This window comes from Phocoena sinus, chromosome 4, assembly GCF_008692025.1.
Source record: "Phocoena sinus isolate mPhoSin1 chromosome 4, mPhoSin1.pri, whole genome shotgun sequence".
NCBI lineage: Eukaryota > Metazoa > Chordata > Mammalia > Artiodactyla > Phocoenidae > Phocoena > Phocoena sinus.
In genome coordinates this window covers 29,753,427-29,775,566 of record NC_045766.1, presented here as the reverse complement: position 1 = coordinate 29,775,566, position 22,140 = coordinate 29,753,427, and the positions used below count along the sequence as shown (strand labels likewise).

The following is a 22,140-nucleotide window of genomic DNA, read 5'->3' as shown; positions in this document are numbered from 1 at the left end:
CATAGACATAGAAAACAAACAAGGTTACCAAAGGGGAAAGAGGGGGAGGGATAAATTAGGAGATTGGAATTAACAGATACACACTACTTTCTACAAAATAGATAAACAACAAGGTCCTACTGTATAGCACAGGGAACTATATTCAATATCTTGTAATAACCTATAATGGAAAAGAATTTAGAAAAGAATACACACATACATGTGTATGTATCTATGTGTAACTGAATCACTTTGCTGTACACCAGAAACTAACACAACATTGTAAATCAACTATACTTCAATTCAAAAAAAATAAAAATACAAAATAAATTTTAAAAATAAAAAACAAAAATGTACTGGCAGTTCTTTTCAGGGCAGTGAGGGGGAAAAAAGAAAAGGCATCCAAATTGGAAAGGAAGAAGTAAAATTATCTCTATTTGCAGATGGTATGATCTTACACATAGAAAATCCTAAGAAATCCACTTAAGAATAATTAGAACTAAAAATCAAGTTCAGCAAGGTTGCAGAATACAAGATCAATATAAAAAATCCATTGTATCTCTATATACTTACACTGAGCCATCTGAAAAGCAAACTAGGAACACAGTATCATTTATAATAGTATTAAAAATAATAAAATACTTAGTAATAAATTTAATAAAAGAAATGCAAGACCTGTATACTAAAAGTTACAAACCTTGTTAAAAGATATTAAAGAAGACCTAAATAAATGGAAAGGGTTCATGTTCATAGATCAGAAGACAATATTGTGAGGATGACAATACTCCATAAATCTACAATTTCGATGCAATCTGTATCACAATCCCAGCTGGATTTTTTTTTTTTGCAGAAATTGACACGGTGATCCTAAAGTTTAAATGGAAATCCAGGGTACCCAGAAAGGCCAAAATAATGTTGAAAAGGAGAACAAATTGGAGGATCCACACTTTCCAGTTTCAAACTTACTAGTATATAGCTATGAAATCAAAACAGTATGGTGCTGGCATATAGACAGACATATAGATGAATGGAGCAGAATACAGATTCCAGAAATAAACCTTCATATTTATGATCAACTGACTTGTTTTTTACCAGGGTGTCATGATAGTTCAATGGAAAAAAATAGTTTTTTCAACAAGTGGTGGCGAGGCAACTGGATATACACATGCAAAAGAATTACACTGGATCCCTATCCAATACTATATATAAAAATTAAATCAAAATGAATTAAAGATCTAAATCTGAAAACTAAGACAATAAAAGTCCTGGAAGAAAACATGCATAAATCCTCATGACTTTGGATTAGGCACTGGTTTTTTAGACATGATACTACCAAAAGCATAAACAGTAAGAGAAACAACAGACAAACTGAATTTAATCAAAATTTAAAACTTTTGTACTTCAAAGGACACCATCAAAAGCCATTGAAACAAACTAAATGGATGAATTGTATGGTATGTGAACTATATCTCAATAAAGTCGTTACTTACAAAACATGAGGACGTGAGGCTGGTCACTGAATCAGACGGTTTTTAGTATGACTTGTGATTGTACCTTAAATACGCCTGTTTTTACTATTAATGTTGTTTGTTAAATTCTTACCCAAAAAAGTAATATCTGTTGAATATATATATCACCTAATACAAAGTCATCTAGAAACACATGTCTCATGAATGCTCTTGAAGTGCACAGCCCCTTTGCATAGGCTCCAGTCCACTGTAACCAGTGATAACTACTGTTTTTGCAGATAACAAGACATTTTTATCTGATGGAGATGCATTCCTCTTTTTTCTTTTTTGTTTCCTAGATTACACTGGGTAAGTAGAAATATATTCCAAATGCTTAATCGATCACCTCTTGGTTTTAGAGTACTGGCCATCCTATCTAAATATAATTTATCTTGCTAAATATCTACTATATCTTTCCTTATATCATCAAAATAACATTAACTTGATTGCAAATAGAATTTCACATTTAATGTAAATTAACAAATATCTTCTCCCAAAGTTTACTACTTCAAACTAATCTGCAGACTTAAATAATTTGCTAGTGATCTTATTGTTAAAAAGAAAAAAAGGAGAGGAGGGGCAATAAATCATGGTGTCTAGGATAAAGCTAGGAAATAAGATCAACAATTCCTTTTTCACTTAAATTGATGTTGAAAGATTTAAATAAAGAGAAATCATAAGAGATCTGGTTGACAATCCTTTGGTTTTTCTATTACAAATTTAAATCTTAAAAATTACAACATAATTGATAAAAATTTAGACTATAGCCTTGAGTTTTACTTAACATAGAAGTAGTTGTCAGGATTTTGATTTTACAATATTCAAGCTCTGTGAAGAAAAGTCCATCTGGTACATGCTTCTCATTCAGCATATACAGATATTGCTTCACTCAGTGGATATTATCTTGACATTTTAGAAAACAAAATGTGCCCTCTGGTGGACAATACCTTTTAGTTAATATGTTACATACCGCTCCACCAGCATACCCAAGCACACCATTATCATTCTTAAGAAAAAAAAAAATCAAGAATTCTCACTTCAGTCTGAACCAACAGACTGAAATTTAGAAGATCAAAACACTGGTATACTTGTAGGACTTGCTACATCCAACAAGATAGTATCTTTAAAAACAAGAGGAATTTTAAGTGGATTGAGCTTACACTGTAATTACATGTCCTTTAAGATGGCCTTCTAAACTGCCATATAATCAATACACACCAGTAAGGAATATTTATTAGTATTTTGTATTCTGTAGTGCTTGGCAGATCCTCTAAGAACATAAAAGCTTTAAATGTGTTAATCAGTTACAGAATTCTTAACAAAATCTTTGATAACAAAAAAGTTCGGAAACAAATACAGAAAGTAAATCTGTGAAAACTTAAGAGACAGCAAAGAAATTCTCCTTCAGTTTTGCAAACAAAAGTGAAACCTGAGTAAAAGGAATTCTTTTGTAATGAAGCCAAAAACACACTGTTTTCTAAAAAAAGAAACACAGACCTTCGATCATTCATTACTCACTATATCATCTGCTGTTTGCAATTTGTTATCATCATAACTCAGTCATAGTTGAGCACAATCTATTGATAGTTAGCTTAAGTTGAATATAATCTGGTTATCAATCTGATTAAGGGGGCCAGGACTTAAAATTACTGATGGAAATGGTCAGATCCTAACTACAGAAATTATTTCAATATTCGGTATTCAAAGAGAATGGCAAATAGCACGAAGGGGTAGTGCAGGTAAACAGGTAAAAGTAGGGAGAACAATACAAAATAGTAAGTGTTAGTACTGGTATTAGTTTTTCTGTTAATTTCAAAGGTGATGATCACTGACTTATTCATTAAATGAAATAAGAAATACATTAAACGTGGGAAAAATAAATTATTTCATCACGGCAAACTCTCACTTAGAGAAGAAGGAATATACTATTAAAATCTCCAAATTGGTCAGAAACTCATATACCAGCCATATACAAGAATACTTGGTTTCCCATTTCCTTGCTAGCCACTGAAAGGCTTTTTTTTCCACTAACCTGATGAGTGTGAAATGGCATTTAGTTATACTGTATACAAGGTCATATTTTTAAGGACGTTCACTGCAACACTATATAGCAAAAAACTGACATCTTACATATCTACCAACAAAAGAATAAAAAAATAAATTGTGGCATATTCATAAAATGGAGTACTATTCTTTAAAATGAATTAAGACTATGTAACAACATAAATTTCAAATATAGTGTTAGATGAAAAAAGCAAGTTTAAAAGCCAGACCAGGGCTTCCCTGGTGGCGCAGTGGTTGAGAGTCCGCCTGCCAATGCAGGGGACATGGGTTCGTGCCCCGGTCCAGGAAGATCCCACATGCCGTGGAGCGGCTGGGCCCGTGAGCCATGGCCGCTGAGCCTGCGCGTCTAGAGCCTGTGCTCTGCAACGGGAGAGGCCACAACAGTGAGAGGCCCGCGTACCGCAAAAAAAAAAAAAAAAAAGCCTGACCAAACAAAGTTTAAAAGCAAGCACAATAGTGTTTATAGATGCTTATATAAGGTAACACATTTTATAACATTAAATGGAAAATATATACATAAATTTCAGGGTAATGATTATCTATGAGGGGGAAGATAAGGGAATGGAATTGGAAGGATAAAAATAATGTTCCAATGGAATTGGTAACATTTTATTTCCTCTTTAAAAACTGGTAAAATATTAACATTTAAGTATCAATAGTAGATATATTGGATGTTCTATTATTCCCTTACTCTATGTTTGCAATATTTCATAATTTTTAAAATTAAAAGCAATCTAAATGTCCAATGACACAGGGAAGTGGTTACAGTATGGTATAATTCAAGTGTTACAATAAATTGCAGAATTTCTACTGATGATATGAATACATATATTTTTACGCGAAAAGATATCCATGATATTGGATATGCCATGATATTGCCAAATTTTAAAAAGTTGCAAAATAACATATATAAATGCATAAAATAAAGTCATAAATGTATCTATGAAAACTCATATAGTTGGACTATAATCTCTTGGTTGTGGAATTATATATGATTTTCATATTCTTCTTTATACATGTCCTATTATCATCTTAATTTTTATAGTGACCATGTATTACTTTTATAATCAGAAAAATATTTTTTCATGGGCAAAAGAATTAAAAAATTACCTTTTTACTGTATCAGACTGAGAAAGCCAACAAGAAAATCTAATGAAAACTACTAAGTGAACAAACAACAAAAATGCCCAGTAATGAAACAGGGATGTATGCAGGGGAGCTGTGTTGATTTATGGTATCAGATACCTAAGCCTCTGCTGAGTTCCAAGGTGATAGGAGAGTAAACAGAAAAAAGCAGGTAGGTCCAAGGATGGTGGAAGAGACTAGGGACCAAACTGTGGAACAAAGGAAAAGAAGCAAGGTTGGATTTTGGGAATTCCAGATAAGATGGGTGGGATATGTGTAGATTTTCCCATCCATTCTTTTCAGGCCCTCCACTTTATGCTCTCTCCCTGCCTCCCCACTTCTAAGTGATAAACTGTCATAATGAAATAATTCTTCATTATTTTCTACATCTCTGATTCATAATAAATGAATGAGCAATCATCACTTTTGAAATTAACAGGAAAAAGTTTATTTTATAAGTTCAAAAGTCACTGAAGAAGCATTCTTTGAATATGATCTAAGTTGGTACATTTGAAAATGTCTTTATATTTTAGAATTCTCATTTTATGTATAGTCAGGTGGTTTACTCCTTATTTTGATGGTGCTATTTCCTCATTTTTCCTTTGAAAAGGAGACTCGGACCTCTGTTTTAGTCTACAAATAGAAGGTGACACCGCAATAGTTAATAGTTCCTAGGAGTGAGGAAGCCAAGCACATTCACCCTTAACCAAGACTTCTTTCTATCACAAAACTGTCAAGTGTTCTGGGAGGGAAAATACAGTAGCTGGTACTGAATATCTTCCCTACAAAGAACGCAAAGGGAGTCTCACAAATAAGGCACCCAAACCACTTTTCCTTGCAATATTTGCACTTTCCTTCATAGTAAAAAAAAAAATCTCTTCTAACCTCAAGCCTTTGCATTAAACAAAATCATTTCTTATAAAATAATCCTAAAACTAACTAGTAAATTAACTTTCAAAGAATAATAGTTTGTGAAAAATTAACTGGTGATGATATAGTGTATTAATTTAAGAATAATGATGAGGAAAAATAAATCATTTATCATATAAGGAACCTTTTATTTGTACCTTTGTTCTATATAATAGGAATGATAGTCAAGGACAAATCTGCATGTCATGACCTTTATCCTCTATGCCTTCTCATCCACATGAAGAACTTAGGCTGAGTACCAGATTACAAAAACACTGTATACAATGATCATGGTAAATCTAGCCCAAAAGGTATTTTGCTGAAAACAAGATTTACCATTGATAGGAATACTCAGGAAATCTGATACTAGTCTTACTTATCAGAGATAAACCTTGGTTTGAATTTTTAATAATCATTATTATTCCTTCTACCTATCAAGGCACTTTTTAAAAGTACAGAAACAAGAAACCTAGAAAAGCTTGATCTTCCTGAGACTGGCCTTCAATGTATAACTGAATTACTCCATGATATTGATAATACACACAGAGTCTAGCAATAAACCTTGCTAGCATTACAAATCTACATGGTAAAATCTTGACTATGCAATAATGATGCTTTAGTAGTTGGTTATTCATTTCAAAAAGGTAAAAATAGAGGCCTATTTTAAACTATACAATAAAATAATTCTGGGTACATTAAAGACCTCCTAAGCAAGGAGTTGGGGGCATGGGAAAAATTTACAAATTTTGGACTAAACAGAGGAAAATATTTCAAGACCTCAGGGTAGGAAAGGATTACTTAAGATACAGAAAATGCAAAACATCAAAAAGATGTCTACATTAAAATTTAAACTTCAGCATAATTTTAAAAGGCAATTTAAAGTTAAAAGGCATAGCGCTTCCCTAGTGGCATAGTGGTTAAGAATCCACCTAGCTAATGCAGGGGAGACGGGTTCGATCCCTGGTCCGGGAAGATCCCACAAGCCGCGGAGTAAGGAAGCCTGTGCGCCACAACTACTGAGCCTGTGCTCTAGAGCCCGTGAGCCACAACTACTGAAGCCCACATGCCGCAACTACTGAAGCCCAAGCGCCTAGAGCCCGTGTTCTATAACAAGAGAAGCCACCGCAATGAAAAGCCTGCGCACCATAATGAAGAGTAGCCCTGCTCGCCACAACTAAAGCCTGTGCACAGCAACAAAGACCCAACGCAGCCAAAAATGAATAAATAAATAAAATTTAAAAAAATACATTAACCAATTTAAAAAAATATGAGCTGTTATTAAAAAAAAAAGTTAAAAGGCCCAAAGAAGAAAATATTTATAAGGCAATATAAATAAAGGATTAGTGTCTGGTTTCCTACAAATCAGTACTTTAAAAATTAACAAACCAATACAAAAATGAGTTAAAAAAAAAAAAGACAATTCAAACTAAAAGAAACCTGATTGACCAATAATATTATAAAAAGATGCTTGATCTCACCAATAATTCAGGAAATCCGAAGTAAAAGCAGTAAGATACCACTTCATATCCATCAAGTTGGCAAACAATTCTGACAATACCAAGTCTTGGCAAGGATGTGGCAAAAGAGTAACACTTACATGTAGGTTTTTCCTTTAGTGAGGGAGGAGAGGGAATGGGGTTACACCACCAATCCTAGAGGTTAAAGACCTTCTGAAGTGTCTCTTCAGTCCTTCTGAAGTGGACTCTCAGTAATGAACTCCTTGTGAGTATCTAACTCTGGACAATGGCCACACTATACGAGCGTATGATATTTCATTGCCAGGTCTCTTATAAGGTATTTAGATTTAAAGGAACATACTGATGCCATATATCTTCCCTTTTGACCTGAGCCATTTTTAAAGGAAAAAAAAAAAAGGTTTTCTGGAAAAGGTACCTGCCAAAACAGCCAATTAAAATGTGTAACTGAAAACAAAGAGCTTCCCTCAGGCAAAAATATCAAATCTTTCTTTTAAAACTTCTACAACACTAACATGCCATATTTTAATCCTTGCAAGATTCACATTTTTACATTAAATCTCAAATAGCGAAAATTTTCTTTGCTTACTATTAGCTTAATACTGGGGCATAAAAATGGAATGTAAACACAGAATTTCAACTGATATGTGTTATATATATCTGATCTCTTATAAATGGTGGAATCCAGTGATACTCTAAAATCTACAGAATACAGAACATAAGCCTACAAAAACTATCCCAACTAAACACTCTGGCCAAAGTTTAAAAGTTAAAATATTTCTCAGCTATGTCTCTTAATAACCATACAATATTTTTAAATTAACTTGGTTATATTTTTAACACAGTCATTTAATTAGTTTTATAGACATTACACTACAGTAAGCCATCCCCACTTTATTATCAAGTCCTCCTTTTAACGATAAGAAGTAGGCTAGTATTTGTGAATTCTGATTCTGGGCAATGGCAAGCCAGTCACATAAATATAAAAGCTACCCATAATGATCCAACAATTTGTTAGAATACTCTCTTTACTATCACTGTATTTTACCTCCTGGGCTCGCCCTATATTGTCACAGTACAAAAGCAGGCAGATATTTAACACTATTTTTTCTCAGGCAGTGAATAAATACAGTTGTCAAAATTCCTTTTAAATGTAAACTAAATTTACAATAACACAGAGGAGCAACAATAAGAATATGGTTATCAGGAGTTTATGGCACTCTTTAAAACAAGCTTAATAAGCAGAAAGGTTCTTCAGTGAAAAGGGATTGTCTGACTCCTTATGCTGAATGGAAGAAAGGATGCCAGCTCAAAATCACTGGTAATCAGAGAAATGCAAATTAAAAGAAGATAATCCTTTTTGCCCATCAGATTGGCAAAAGTTAAAAAGACTGATAATATCCAGTGTTGGCAAGGGTGTAGGGAAATGGGTATTCTCATACCCATTAGTACAGCTTTCTAGAAAAGTAATTTAGTGTATCTAAGAAAATTTTAGACATACATACCCATGGAATCATCAATTACACTTCCAAACCTCTATCCTAGAGAAATAACTGGACTTTGGATAAGAAACCGAAATATCTGTTAATAGAAAATGACTAATAAACTATGGTCATGCATATTACAGAATACCATACAGTGCTCAATAGGAACATTCTTTCTTTTTTTTTTTTTTTTTGGCGGTACGCAGGCCTCTTACCGTTGTGGCCTCTCCCGTTGCAGAGCACAGGCTCCAGACGCGCAGGCTCAGCAGCCATGGCTCACAGGCCCAGCCGCTCCACGGCATGTGGGATCTTCCCGGACTGGGGCACAAACCCGTGTCCCCTGCATTGGCAGGTGGACTCTCAACCACTGCGCCACCAGGGAAGCCCAAGGAACATTCTTTCCACGGCTGTGGAAAACTCCCTAAGACACAATGCTAATGTGGGGAGTGCAGGGTGTCAGATGCAAAGTAATGCCGTAGTAGATACCTTCCATTCACAGTACCCACATCTTTCCCCATGCTAGGAAGCCCACCTTCTCAAAGCAGACTAAAACAACAAAAATAACAACAACAACTACTACTACTATGTATTGCCCACCCTCCCTCATAGCCAGGTATTTCACTAAAGTATATGGCTAACTATGGAGAACAGTATGGAGGTTCCTTAGAAAAGTAAAAGTGGAACTACCATAAGACCCAGCAATCCCACTACTGGGCATATACCCTGAGAAAACCATAATTCAAAAACAGACATGTACCACAATGTTCACTGCAGCACTATTTACAGTGCCAGGACAACCTAAGTGTCCATCGACAGATGAATGGATAAAGAAGATGAGGCACATATATATACAATGGAGTATTACTCAGCCATAAAAAGGAATGAAATTGAGTTACTTGTAATGAGGTGGATGGACCTAGAGTCTATCATACAGAGTGAAGTAAGTTAGAAAGAGAAAAACAAATACCGGATGCTAACGCACATATATGGAATCAAAAAAACAAAAACAGGGGCTTCCCTGGTGGCGCAGTGGTTGAGAGTCCGCCTGCCGATGCAGGGGACGCGGGTTCGTGCCCCGGTCCGGGAGGATCCCACGTGCCGCGGAGTGGCTGGCCCGTGAGCCATGGCTGCTGAGCCTGCGCGTCCGGAGCCTGTGCTCCGCAAACAGTGAGAGGCCCGCATGGCGCAAAAAAAAAAAAAAAAAAAAAACAAAAACAGTACTGATGAACCTAGTGGCAGGGCAGAAATAAAGATGCAGATATAGGGCTTCCCTGGTGGCGCAGTGGTTGAGAGTCCACCTGCTGATGCAGGGGACGCAGGTTCGTGCCCTGGTCCTGGAGGATCCCACATGCCGCGGAGCGGCTGGGCCCGTGAGCCGTGGCCACTGGGCCTGCGCGTCCGGAGCCTGTGCTCTGCAACGGGAGAGGCCACAACAGTGAGAGGCCTGCGTACCGCCAAAAAAAAAAAAAAAAAAAAAAAAAAGATGCAGACGTATAGAATGGACTTGAGGACACAGGGTAAGGGGAAGCTGAGACAAAGTGAGAGAGTAGTACTGACATATATACACTACCAAATGTAAAAGGATGGCTAGTGGGAAGTGGCTGCATTGCACAGGGAGATCAGCTCTGTGCTTTGTGACCTCCTAGAGGGGTGGGATAGGGAGGGTGGGAGGGAGACGCAAGAGGGAAGAGATATGGGGACATATGTATACATATAGCTGATTCACTCTGTTGTAAAGCAGAAACTAACACAACATTGTAAAGAAATTATACTCCAATAAAGATATTTTTTTTAAATGGGTGAAGAAGGGAAAGAAAGAAAGAAAGGAAGGAAGGAACGAACGAACAAACGAAGGAAAGAAGGGAGAAAGGAAGAAAGGAAGAAAGAAAGAAAGAATATGGCTAGTAACTATGTGGTCTAGAGTCTGTCAATTAGAAAAATCCAGGTGTTAGATCTGAGGAAAACAGTTTGGCAAAGGGTATCTCTTTGATGAACTTGGGTAGCAATAGAGGCAGATTGTTTTAAGACCACAGAGGCTTCCTGATCAGAGACAAGGTGATATGTTTTTCTCTGGGAGTCAGTGGCTGCCATCAATCTTTCATCAAGCCAGTTCTACAAGGTGCTTCTGGGTTTTATTCCTGAAACAGTTTGGAAAATGCTTCTCCAGGCTATGATACTCTGAACATCTTTATCCCTTCATAAATCCCTTTCTAGATAAATTAGCTAGAATGGGTTTCCTTATAAAAATTAAGAAACCTTTCTTATTCACAAATGATAACCATTTATGAACTTCACAAGTTCATAAATTTATGAACTAAAAAGCACTACATATTTAGAAAAGGATCTAAGAGCACATTTAACACCCTGATGCTGAACTCTGAAGAGGAAGTGGTATTAATATGTATAGATGAGGAAGGGGTACAAGAAGGTTTTTTCCTTTTTCCTCTGTATACTTCTTTTCTGTTTAAATATTTTTACAGGGGACTTCCGTGGTGGTTCAGTGGTAGAGAATCCGCCATCCAATGAAGGGGATGTGGGTTCGATCCCTGATCAGGGAACTAAGATCCCACATGACGCAGGGCAACTGAGCCCACGTGCCACAATTAGAGAAGCCCGTGCACTGCAACGAAAGATCCCGCGTGTTGCAGCAACTAAGACCCGACACAGCCATAAATAAATAAATAAATGTTTTTTTTTAATTTACAATGACAAATAGTTATACAACGTTGGGAATTTTTTTAATAATTTAAAATCTTTAAAAAATTAACCACTGATATGTCCCTCTCGGAGACGCCTGCTATCCTAAATGAGAATAACAGTTTTATGGTACTTAAATAAGGTATTTTAAGAAAGTTAGAACAGGAATCCACCTTGGCTGAGAGATACATGTGTCACCAGGAAGGACCCTGAGTCAGACCAAACATGGGCCAAGCAAGATGACTGGCCAGAGACAACCCTGAAACTAACCCCATTACCATAAAACCTGAGACCTCGAGCCAAGTGGTTGAGCAGTTCTCCTGGGTTCCCTTATCCTGCTGCTCTCTACCCGGGCGCCCCTTCCCAATAAAGTCTTTTGCTTTGTCAGTTAAAAAAGAAAGAAAGAAAGAACAAACTGAAAACTTTCTGTGGTACATATATACACAATTTCATGTATTCTAACTTACATAACATAAAAATCTTATATTATCTTAGAATAGGGAAGGAACTTCTAAGCATGACTCCAGAGGTAGAAGGGAAAGATAACAATATTTAACTACATAAACAAAACTTCTGACACTTTAAAATTAAAAGATGAAGGACAAACTGAGAAAAATGATCTGAGGCATATATGGCAAACAATAGATTGGCACTTTTAATATATAAAGTATTCTTACAAATCAATAAGAATGGACATCTTAATTTAAAAATGTGCAAACTGTATTAGCAAAAACTGTAAAAAAAGTTAAACAAACCAATGTTCAAAAATATACAGTATTTCATGATATGGCAAAACCATGCAGCCACAGCAAATAAAAATGCAGATCCTTGTCTATTAGCATGAAAAGATGGTCTAGATTTATAATAAAGTAAAAAAGGCAAGTAACCAAGTGGCATATTTCTATTAGTATTAAATATAGATTCATTATATATGTACATAAATATATATGCACATAAATATATAAGCACATATATTTGTACCTATATATGCACATGTGTATCTATAAACACACACATGGCACATATTCTAGCAAATAGGTCTGAAATATCATATACCAAATGTTAACAGCAGCTAGTTCAGAATAATACAATCATAGGTGATTTTCACTTTCTTCTTCATACCTTTTGAATAGTCTTTACGAATGAACATGTATAAGTTTTATAATAGAAATATTTTCATTCTTTAAACAAATAAAGAGAAATAAAGATCACTTTATTAAATATCCTGTACCTTTAATTATATATTACTATTTTCTTACCTTTAAACCTTCAGCTGGAAGTCTATAACCAAATCTTGCTGGAAGGTCATCAAATGTCTGAGACACGTTTTCAAAATTATACTAAATATAAAATTAAAAACAATCAAGTTACAACCAATGTACACATAACATTAAAAACAAAAAGTCTGTCAAACTATTTAAGTTGTAATTTCCACGATTTTGATTTACTATCACAGCTTATCATAATAAAATCAACTTTGTAAATGCACATCCACTAAAATAGAAAGGAATGTATACAATTTACTACATAAACAACTGCTTAAATTGGATTCTGATTTCATGTAAGCAATAATTCTATAACATTAAACCACCTACTGTTTTTCTGAGTTTTTCCCCATAGACAATTCCCTAACAAGAAATTTTCTAGACAGATTATTTTCCAGCAAGAGTTCCATTTTATTTTCTCTATAAGGGTCTGATTTAATAGAAGAGATTTACAGGATTTCTGACAATAGCTTTGAAAGATGCCTTTCCCCCAGAGAAAGAAGTATCAAATCATACTTTTAAGATACTGCCATTTTTAAAGTAATCTGAACACTTTTATCCAGGGCTGAACAATGAAAGGACTAAACTCAATGAAATACGTACATAGAGAGAGCTGAAGGTATCCAAACTCTTTAACAACCTTCCCCTTCCTTATAGATACAGATTCCTAGGCTACAATATTTATCAGTCCTCTACCTCTGCTGTGCTTTTAGAAGATAATATAATAATTGTGAAGTGAGCTTGCTGTATTATTTAAGATGTTATATTCAATGTGCTTTAAAGAAAACAAGAGAAACAAGGAAGATAGATGAACTAAGCAAACATAGTAAACAAGTAACTTTTGAAACACAGGTGAAATTTATATGATATATCAGAAGTTAAGATACTTGTCAGTAAACTATAGGCCAAAGACAGAAAAACTAAAACTCATTTGTTTTGAATATAGATTAAAAGGATGGAACAAAGCAAGAATGTTATGTATAGACAGCAAAAGAGAAGGATGAAGCAAACCTTAAATATTCACAAAGCATGGATTAGGTCACACATCCAGATTGATAGCTATGTGGTCCTTAAATTAAACACCCACTGCTGATCCTTATTCTAGCCTCATGTGCCATCTGCCTGAGACGCCCGGATAAACAGCTCTGTAGGTTAACAGCCAACTACAGCTGTGTTCAGATGTAAGTACCTCAAGCCTCTCCAACAGAGCAAGCAAACACTGGATCCAGACACCTTCCATCTGTCAAGCCCCCTTGCTCATCCTCAACTCAGGTCCTGGTAACCACACTGTCACCAGGGAAAACTGATGCAGCATAGAGACTAGACAAACTAAAAACAGAAAACACAGGATTCAGGTAGTGTGGCTCTTGCCTCCCACTCGCATCCTAACCTGAGTGTATTAACATACCCATCTTTTACCTATGCTTCTCACTGTATGTTTGTAATTAATTCAATAAATCGTATGATTCAAGCATCTGAATTTGATTGTTGAAACTATCCATTCTTTTACCTCTGGGATAATCAGCCTGGCAGTATACCTGGAGGCCAGCAATGCTTCAGAGTAATTTCCTACTTTAAAAAGAATTCATATTTGCAGAGTGCTCTATGGTTTACAAAATGCTTTAGAGTCAAAAAGTGCTTTCATATTCATTACCACAATGTATCATTTAATCTCTTAATTAAAACATCTTTCTTAATTGATTCAATTAAATTATGATCAGCTTTGAACTTGACAAAGTCATTTAACTCCTCCAAGGCCAAAGACACCACTGTAAAATAAGTAAATAGATCTAGATCAACATAAACAAACCAAAAAAAAAAAATACAGATGTGTACAGGCAGTACTTTTCTAAAAATGTACTTTTAAAATTTGGAAATGGATAGGACCTGCGGGTGGAAGGGGAGAGGCAGCACATCCGAATGGGGGCCTCTGGAGTGTGGAGTTCCGGAGTTTGGAAGTTGATAAATAATTCATATGGTCTTTGCAGAAACTTCTCCAGGTGACAAACCCAGATTGCATGCAAGCAGTCAGTTTGGTTGTGGAAAGCTGTGTGGCTGACAGGGTCTTGGTGCTCTGGCCGGGTGTCAGGCCTCAGCCTCTGATGTGGGAGAGCCAAGTTCAGGACTTTGGACCACCAGAGACCTCCCAGCCCCATGCAACATCAATCGGTGAGAGTTCTCCCAGAGAGCTCTGTCTCAAAGCTAAGACCCAGCTCTACTCAACAGCCAGCAAGCTCCAGTGCTGGACACCCCATGCTGAACAACTAGCAGGACAGGAACACAACCCCACCCATTAGCAGAGAGGCTGCCTAAAATCATACTAAGTTCACAGACACCCCAAAACACACCACCAGATGCGGTCCTACCCACCAGAAAGACAAGATCCAGCCTCATCCACCAGAACACAGGCACCAGGAAGCCTACACAACCCACTGAACCAGCCTTACCCAATGGGGGCAGACACCGAAAACAACGAGAACTGGGAACCTGCAGCCTGTGAAAAGGAAAAGGAGACCCCAAACATAGTAAGTTAAGCAAAATGAGAAGACAGAAAAATACACAGCACATGAAGGAGCAAGGTAAAAATGCACCAGACCAAACAAATGAAGAGGAAGTAAGCAGTCTACCTGAAAAAGAATTCAGAGTAATGATAGTAAAGATGATCCAAAATCTTGGAAAAATAATGGAGAAAATACAAGAAACGTTTAACAAGGACCTAGAAGAACTAAAGAGCAAACAAACAATGAACACCACACTAAATGAAATTTAAAATTCTCTAGAAGGAATCAATAGCAGAATAACTGAAGCAGAATAATGGATAAGTGACCTGCAAGATAAAATAGTGGAAATAATTACCGCAGGGCTTCCCTGGTAGCGCAGTGGTTGAGAATCTGCCTGCCAATGCAGGGGACACGGGTTCGAGCCATGGTCTGGGAGGATCCCACATGCCGCGGAGCAACTAGGCCCGTGAGCCACAACTACTGAGCCTGCGCATCTAGAGCCTGTGCTCCGCAACAAGAGAGGCCAAGATAGTGAGAGGCCTGCGCACCGTGATGAAGAGTGGCCCCCACTTGCCACAACTAGTGAAAGCCCTAGCACAGAAATGAAGACCCAACACAGCAAAAATAAATTGATTAATGAACTCCTACCCCCAACATCTTAAAAAAAAAAAAAAAAAGTCACTGGAATCAGGACAAAATAACAATAATAATTACCGCAGAGCAGAATAAAGAAAAAAGAATGAAAAGAATTAAGGACAGTCTCAGAGACCTCTGGGACATTAAACGCACCAACATTCAAATTATAGGGGTCCCAGGAGAAGAAGAGAAGAAGAAAGGGATTGAGAAAATATTTAAAGAGATTATAGTTGAAAACTTCCCTAATATGGGAAAGGAAATAATCAAGTCCAGGAGTGCAGAGAGGCCCATACAGGATAAATCCAAGAAGAAACACACCAAGACACATATTGATCAAAATATCAAAAATTAAATACAAAGAAAAAATATTAAAAGCAGCAAGGGAAAAGCAGCAAATAACACACAAGGGAATCCCCATATGGTTAACTGCTGATCTTTCAGCAGAAACTCTGCAAGCCAGAAGGGAGTGGCAGGACATATTTAAAGTGATGAAAGGGAAAAACCTACAACCAAGATTACTCTACCCAGCAAGGATCTCATCCAGATTTGACAGAGAAATTAAAACCTTTACAGAGAAGCAAAAGCTAAGAGAATTGAGCAGCACAAAACCAGCTTTACAACAAATGCTAAAGGAACTTCTCTAGGCAGGAAACCAAGAGAAGGAAAAGATCTATAATAACAAACCCAAAACAATTAAGAAAATGGTAATAGGGACATACATATCAATAATTACCTTAAATGTAAATGGATTAAATGCTCCAACCAAAAGACACAAACTGGCTGAATGGATACAAAAACAAGACCCGTATATATGCTGTCTACAAGAGACCCACTTCAGACCTAGGGATACACAGAGACTGAAAGTGAGGGGATGGAAAAAGATATTCCATGCAAATAGAATTCAAAAGAAAGCTGGAGTAGCAATTCTCATATCAGACAAAATAGACTTTAAAATAAAGACTATTACAAGAGACAAAGAAGGACACTACATAATGATCAAGGGATCAATCCAAGAAGAAGATATAACAATTGGAAATATTTATGCACCCAACACAGGAGCACCTCAATACATAAGGCAAATGCTAACAGCCATAAAAGGGGAAAACAACAGTAACACAATAATAGTAGGGGACTTTAACACCCCACTTTCACCAATGGACAGATCATTCAAAAATGTAAATCAATAAGCAAACACAGGCTTTAAATGACACATTAAACAAGATGGACTTAATTGATATTTACAGAACATACCATCTGAAAACAAAAGAATACACTTTCTTCTCAAGTGCTCATGGTACATTCTCCAGGATAGATCATATATTGGGTCACATATCAAGCCTTGGTAAATTTAAGAAAATTGAAATCGTATTAAGTATCTCTTCCGACCACAATGCTATAAGACTAGATATCAATTACAGGAAAAAAAATTGTAAAAAATATAAACACATGGAAGCTAAACAATATACTACTAAATAACCAAGAGATCACTGAAGAAAGCAAAGAGGAGGGCTTCCCTGGTGGTGCAGTGGTTGAGAGTCCGCCTGCCAATGTAGGGGACACGGGTTCACGCCCCGGTCCAGGAAGATCCCACGTGCCGCGGAGCGGCTGGGACCGTGAGCCATGGCCGCTGAGCCTGCGCATCCGGAGCCTGTGCTCCGCAACGGGAGAGGCCGCAACAGTGAGAGGCCCGTGTACCACAAAAAAAAAATAATAAAATAAAGAAAGCAAAGAGGAAATTTTAAAAAACCTAGAAACAAATGACAATGAAAACAGGACGACCCAAAACCTATGGGATGCAGCAAAAGCAGTTCTAAGAGGGACGTCTATAGCAATAAAATCCTACCTCAAGAAACAAGAAAAATCTCAAAAAACCAAGCTAACCTTACACCTAAAGCAATTAGAGAAAGAAGAACAAAAAAACCCCAAAGTTAGCAGAGGAAAGAAATCATAAAGATCAGATCAGAAATAAATGAAAAAGAAATGAAGGAAATGATACCAAAGATCAATAAAACCAAAAGCTGGTTCTTTGAGAAGATAAACAAAATTGGTAAACCATTAGCCAGATTCATCAGGAAAAAAAGGGAAAAGACTCAAATCAACAGACCTAGAAATGAAAAAGAAGAAGTAACAACCGACACTGCAGAAATACAAAGGATCATGAGAGATTACTAAAAGCAACTATATGTCAATCAAATGGACAACCTGGAAGAAATGGACAAATTCTTAGAAAAAAAAAAAAACCTTCTGAGACTGAACCAGGAAGAAATAGAAAATATAGACAGACCAATCACAAGCACTGAAATAGAAACTGTCATTAAAAATCTTCCAACAAACAAAAGCCCAGGACCAGATGGCTTCATAAGAAAATTCTATCAAACATTTAAAGAAGAGCTAACACCTATCCTTCTCAAGCTCTTCCAAAACACAGCAGAGGGAGGAACACTCTCGCAGACTCATTTTATGAGGCCACCATCACCCAGATACCAAAACCAGACAAAGGTGTCACAAAAAGGGACTTCCCTGGTGGCACAGTGGTTAAGAACCTGCCTGCCAATGCAGGGGACACGGGTTCAAGCCTTGGTCCGAGGATGCCACATGCCGCGGGGGAACTAAGCCCACGCACCACAACTACTGAAGCCCGTGCACCCAGAGCCCATGCTTCACAACAAGAGAAGCCACCGCAGTGAGAAGCCTGTGCACCACGACAAAGGGTAACCCTGCTTGCCGCAATTAGAGGCAGCCCATGCACAGTAACAAAGACCCACTGCAGCCAAAAATAAAATATAAATAAATTAATTTTTTTTAAAAAGATGTCACAAAAAAAGAAAACTACAGGCCAGTATCACTGATGAACACAGATGCAAAAATCCTCAACAAAATACTAGCAAACAGAATCCAACAGCACATTAAGAGGATCATACACCATTATCAAGTGGGGTTTATCCCAGGAATGCAAGGATTCTTCAATATACGCAAATCAATCAATGTGATACACGATGTTAACAACTTGAAGGATAAAAACCATATCATCATTTCAATAGATGCAGAAAAAGCTTTTGACAAAATATAACACCCATTTATAATAAAAACCCTCCAGAAAGTAGGCATAGAGGAAACTTAGCTCAACATAACAAAGGCCATATATGACAAACCCACAGCCAACATCCTTCTCAGTGGTGAAAAACTAAAACCATTTCCACTAAGATCAGGAGCAAGACAAGACTGCCCACTCTCACTACTATTATTCAACATAGTTCTGGAAGTTTCAGCAACAGCAATCAGCGAAGAAAAAGAAATCAAAGGAGTCCAGATCGGAAAAGAGGAGTAAAACTGTCACTGTTTGCAAATGACATGCTACTATACACAGAGAATCCTAAAGATGCTACCAGAAAACTACTAGAGTTACTCAATGAATTTGGTGAAGTAGCAGGATACAAAATGAATGCACAGAAATCTCCTGCATTCCTATACACTAATGATGCAAAATCTGAAAGAGAAATTAAGGAAACACTCTCATTTACCACTGCAACAAAAAGAATAAGATATCTAGGAATAAACCTACCTAAGGAGACAAAAGACCTGTATGCAGAAAACTATATGACACTGATGAAAGAAATTAAAGATGATACAAACATATGGAGAGATATATCATGTTCTTGGATTGAAAGAATCAACATTGTGAAAATGACTATACTACCCAAAGCAATCTACAGATTCAATGCAATCCGTATCAAACTACCAATGGCATTTTTCACAGAACTAGAACAAAAAATTTCACAATTTGTATGGAAACACAAAAGACCCTGAATAGCCAAAGCAATCTTGAAAAAGAAAAACGGAGCTGGAGGAATCAGGCTCCCTGACTTCAGACTATACTACAAAGCTACAGTAATCAAGACAGTATGGTACTGGCACAAAAACAGATATATAGAACAATGGAACAGGATAGAAAGCCCAGAGATAAACCCACACGCACATGGTCACCTTATCTTTGAGAACAGAGGCAAGAATAAACAATGGAGAAAAGAAAGCCTCTTCAATAAGTGGTACTGGGAAAACTGGACAGCTACATGTAAAAGAATGAAATTAGAACACTCCCTAACACCATACACAAAAATAAACTCAAAATGGATTAAAGACCCAATGTAAGGCCAGACACTATAAAACTCTTAGAGGAAAACATATGCAGAACACTCTATGACATAAATCACAGCAAGATCCTTTTTTGACCTACCTTTTTTGATAGGGAGCGTGGGAGGGAGCCAGCCGCAAGAAGGAGGGGATATAGGGATATATGTATACATATAGCTGATTCACTTTGTTATACAGCAGAAACGAACACAACATTGTAAAGCAATTATACTCCAATAAAGATGTTTAAAAAAAAAGGTGTACATAATATTTTTTTTTAATTTAAGTTTTGGAAATAAAAACTAAGAAAACTAAAAAGAGTTCTTCCCACTTTCCTTGCTTTATTGATAGAGAAAGAATTTATGGGTGGGTTTTATAAACTTATGAGCTTTAGGTCTCTTTTTGGTGATGGAACTAACTCCTTTTCCATGTCGATGTTTCCCTGAGTTGCTGAATTTGACTGACTTTTTACTGCACCTGAGGATGGATCAAGGGAGGTCGTTTGATGGGAAGGACAACCTATAGAGCACAGGACATAGAGCAATGATTTTAAGTGAGTCTACTAGAAACATTTCTAATTGTGTGGGGTAAAGTTATCTTTTTCATTTTGGTTTCAATGGATTGAATGACTTTTCACACTTACTATTGATTTGAAATTAGGTCAGAGAATGTTAACTAGATTCTTATGTAGATTGCTGGTTTGGGTTATATCTTGAGAATTAGTACCAATGCATTTGTTTGATTATCATGATAATTATACTCTTTCTCCCCATTTTAGGAAATTATTCCAGAGACAAGAGCATAATAAATTATGTTTAAGTTGAAAAATAAAAAAATTAGGAAATGGAAAATCTACAACTGTACTAAAGTACTCTTTTATCACTTCCTATTACTTCTTATTACTGAGTTCACTTTTTTGGTTAGAATTTCAGAAATAAAATATCTAGCTTGAACTACAGTACTTGTAACACTGACTTGGAATAAGTTTTGTTATCGAGTGAGACTCATTTTGAAACTGCTTTGCCTTTCCTCAGGAAGGCAGTTGTTAACTTTGCTCACACTGCTTTTTACAATCACATTGTTTAAATTAAAAAAAAAAAAAAAAGTTTCTATCATGAACAAGACAAACAGAAACATCTTTAATACAAAAGTGCCTTCTTTTTTAGTATGGTGGGGGGCAGAAGGAACGCTGCTGCTCATGAAATTAAAGCACACTCACTGTTAAAATTTTTGAAACAGAAAAAAAATTATTCCTCTCTGGAATCCCACTCTCAAAGATTACCATGTTGCGACTTTACTTATTTTGAAGAGGTCTTTTCTTTTTTTTTTTTTAAACATCTTTATTGGGGTATAATTGCTTTACAATGGTGTGTTAGTTTCTGCTTTATAACAAAGTGAATCAGCTATACATATACATATGTTCCCATATATCTTCCCTCTTGCGTCTCCCTCCCTCCCACTCTCCCCATCCCACCCCTCCAGGCTGTCACAAAGCACCGAGCTAATATCCCTGTGCCTTGCGGCTGCTTCCCCATAGCTATCTACCTTACTACGTTTGTTAGTGTGTATATGTCCATGACTCTCTCTCGCCCTGTCAAAACTCACCCTTCCCCCTCCCCATATCCTCAAGTCCGTTCTCCAGTAGGTCTGCGTCTTTATTCCTGTCTTACCCCTAGGTTCTTCATGACATTTTTTTCCCTTAAATTCCATATATATGTGTTAGCATACGGTATTTGTCTTTTTCTTTCTGACTTACTTCACTCTGTATGACAGACTCTAGGTCTATCCATCTCATTACAAATAGCTCAATTTCATTTCTTTTTAAGGCTGAGTAATATTCCATTGTGTATATGTGCCATATCTTCTTTATCCATTCATCCGATGATGGGCGCTTAGGTTGTTTCCATCTCCGGGTGAAGAGGTCTTTTCTTAACCAGTTCCCCTCTTTGACAGCAGCCTTAACAGAAGATTTAATTCAATTCAGAAAGTAACAAATAGCTAACAATTATGGAGCATTTATGACATCATGCTAAACACCTGACAGGTATTCACTTATTTAAACCTCATGACAATCCTATAAAGTCAGCCACTATTATCATCATCCTCATTTTACAGATTGACTACAGAATAAAAATACTCCGCTTGAAAATAACTTGCTCTAGTAAATAAGAACCAGGATTCTAATCCAGGCAGTCTGGCCTCAGATCCCTGGCTCTTAACCCATTGCCCTACACTGTCTCTCCTCCAATCTCATTTTCATAAGTAAACTGAAATTTAAGAGATGTTAGGTAATTTGCCCAAGGTCATGGAGCTACAGAGTGGTAGAACTGGACTTCAACCCAGACTGTAACTCCCATTGCTGGAGC

At 36.6% G+C, this 22,140-nt stretch overlaps 1 protein-coding gene across 2 annotated transcripts in view; it reads right to left on the bottom strand.

Moving 5' to 3' along the window:
• The window catches only part of RNF13 (ring finger protein 13), a 140,371-nt gene that overhangs the window by 81,898 nt on the left and 36,333 nt on the right, over positions 1–22,140 (bottom strand). For both annotated transcript variants that reach the window (XM_032629661.1, XM_032629660.1), the window contains exon 3: positions 12,501–12,581. Coding sequence is in view for 1 of the 2 variants with exons in the window: in XM_032629660.1 (XP_032485551.1) it covers positions 12,501–12,581 (81 nt within the window). In the remaining variant the exon portion in view is untranslated. The remainder of the gene's footprint in view (positions 1–12,500; positions 12,582–22,140) is intronic.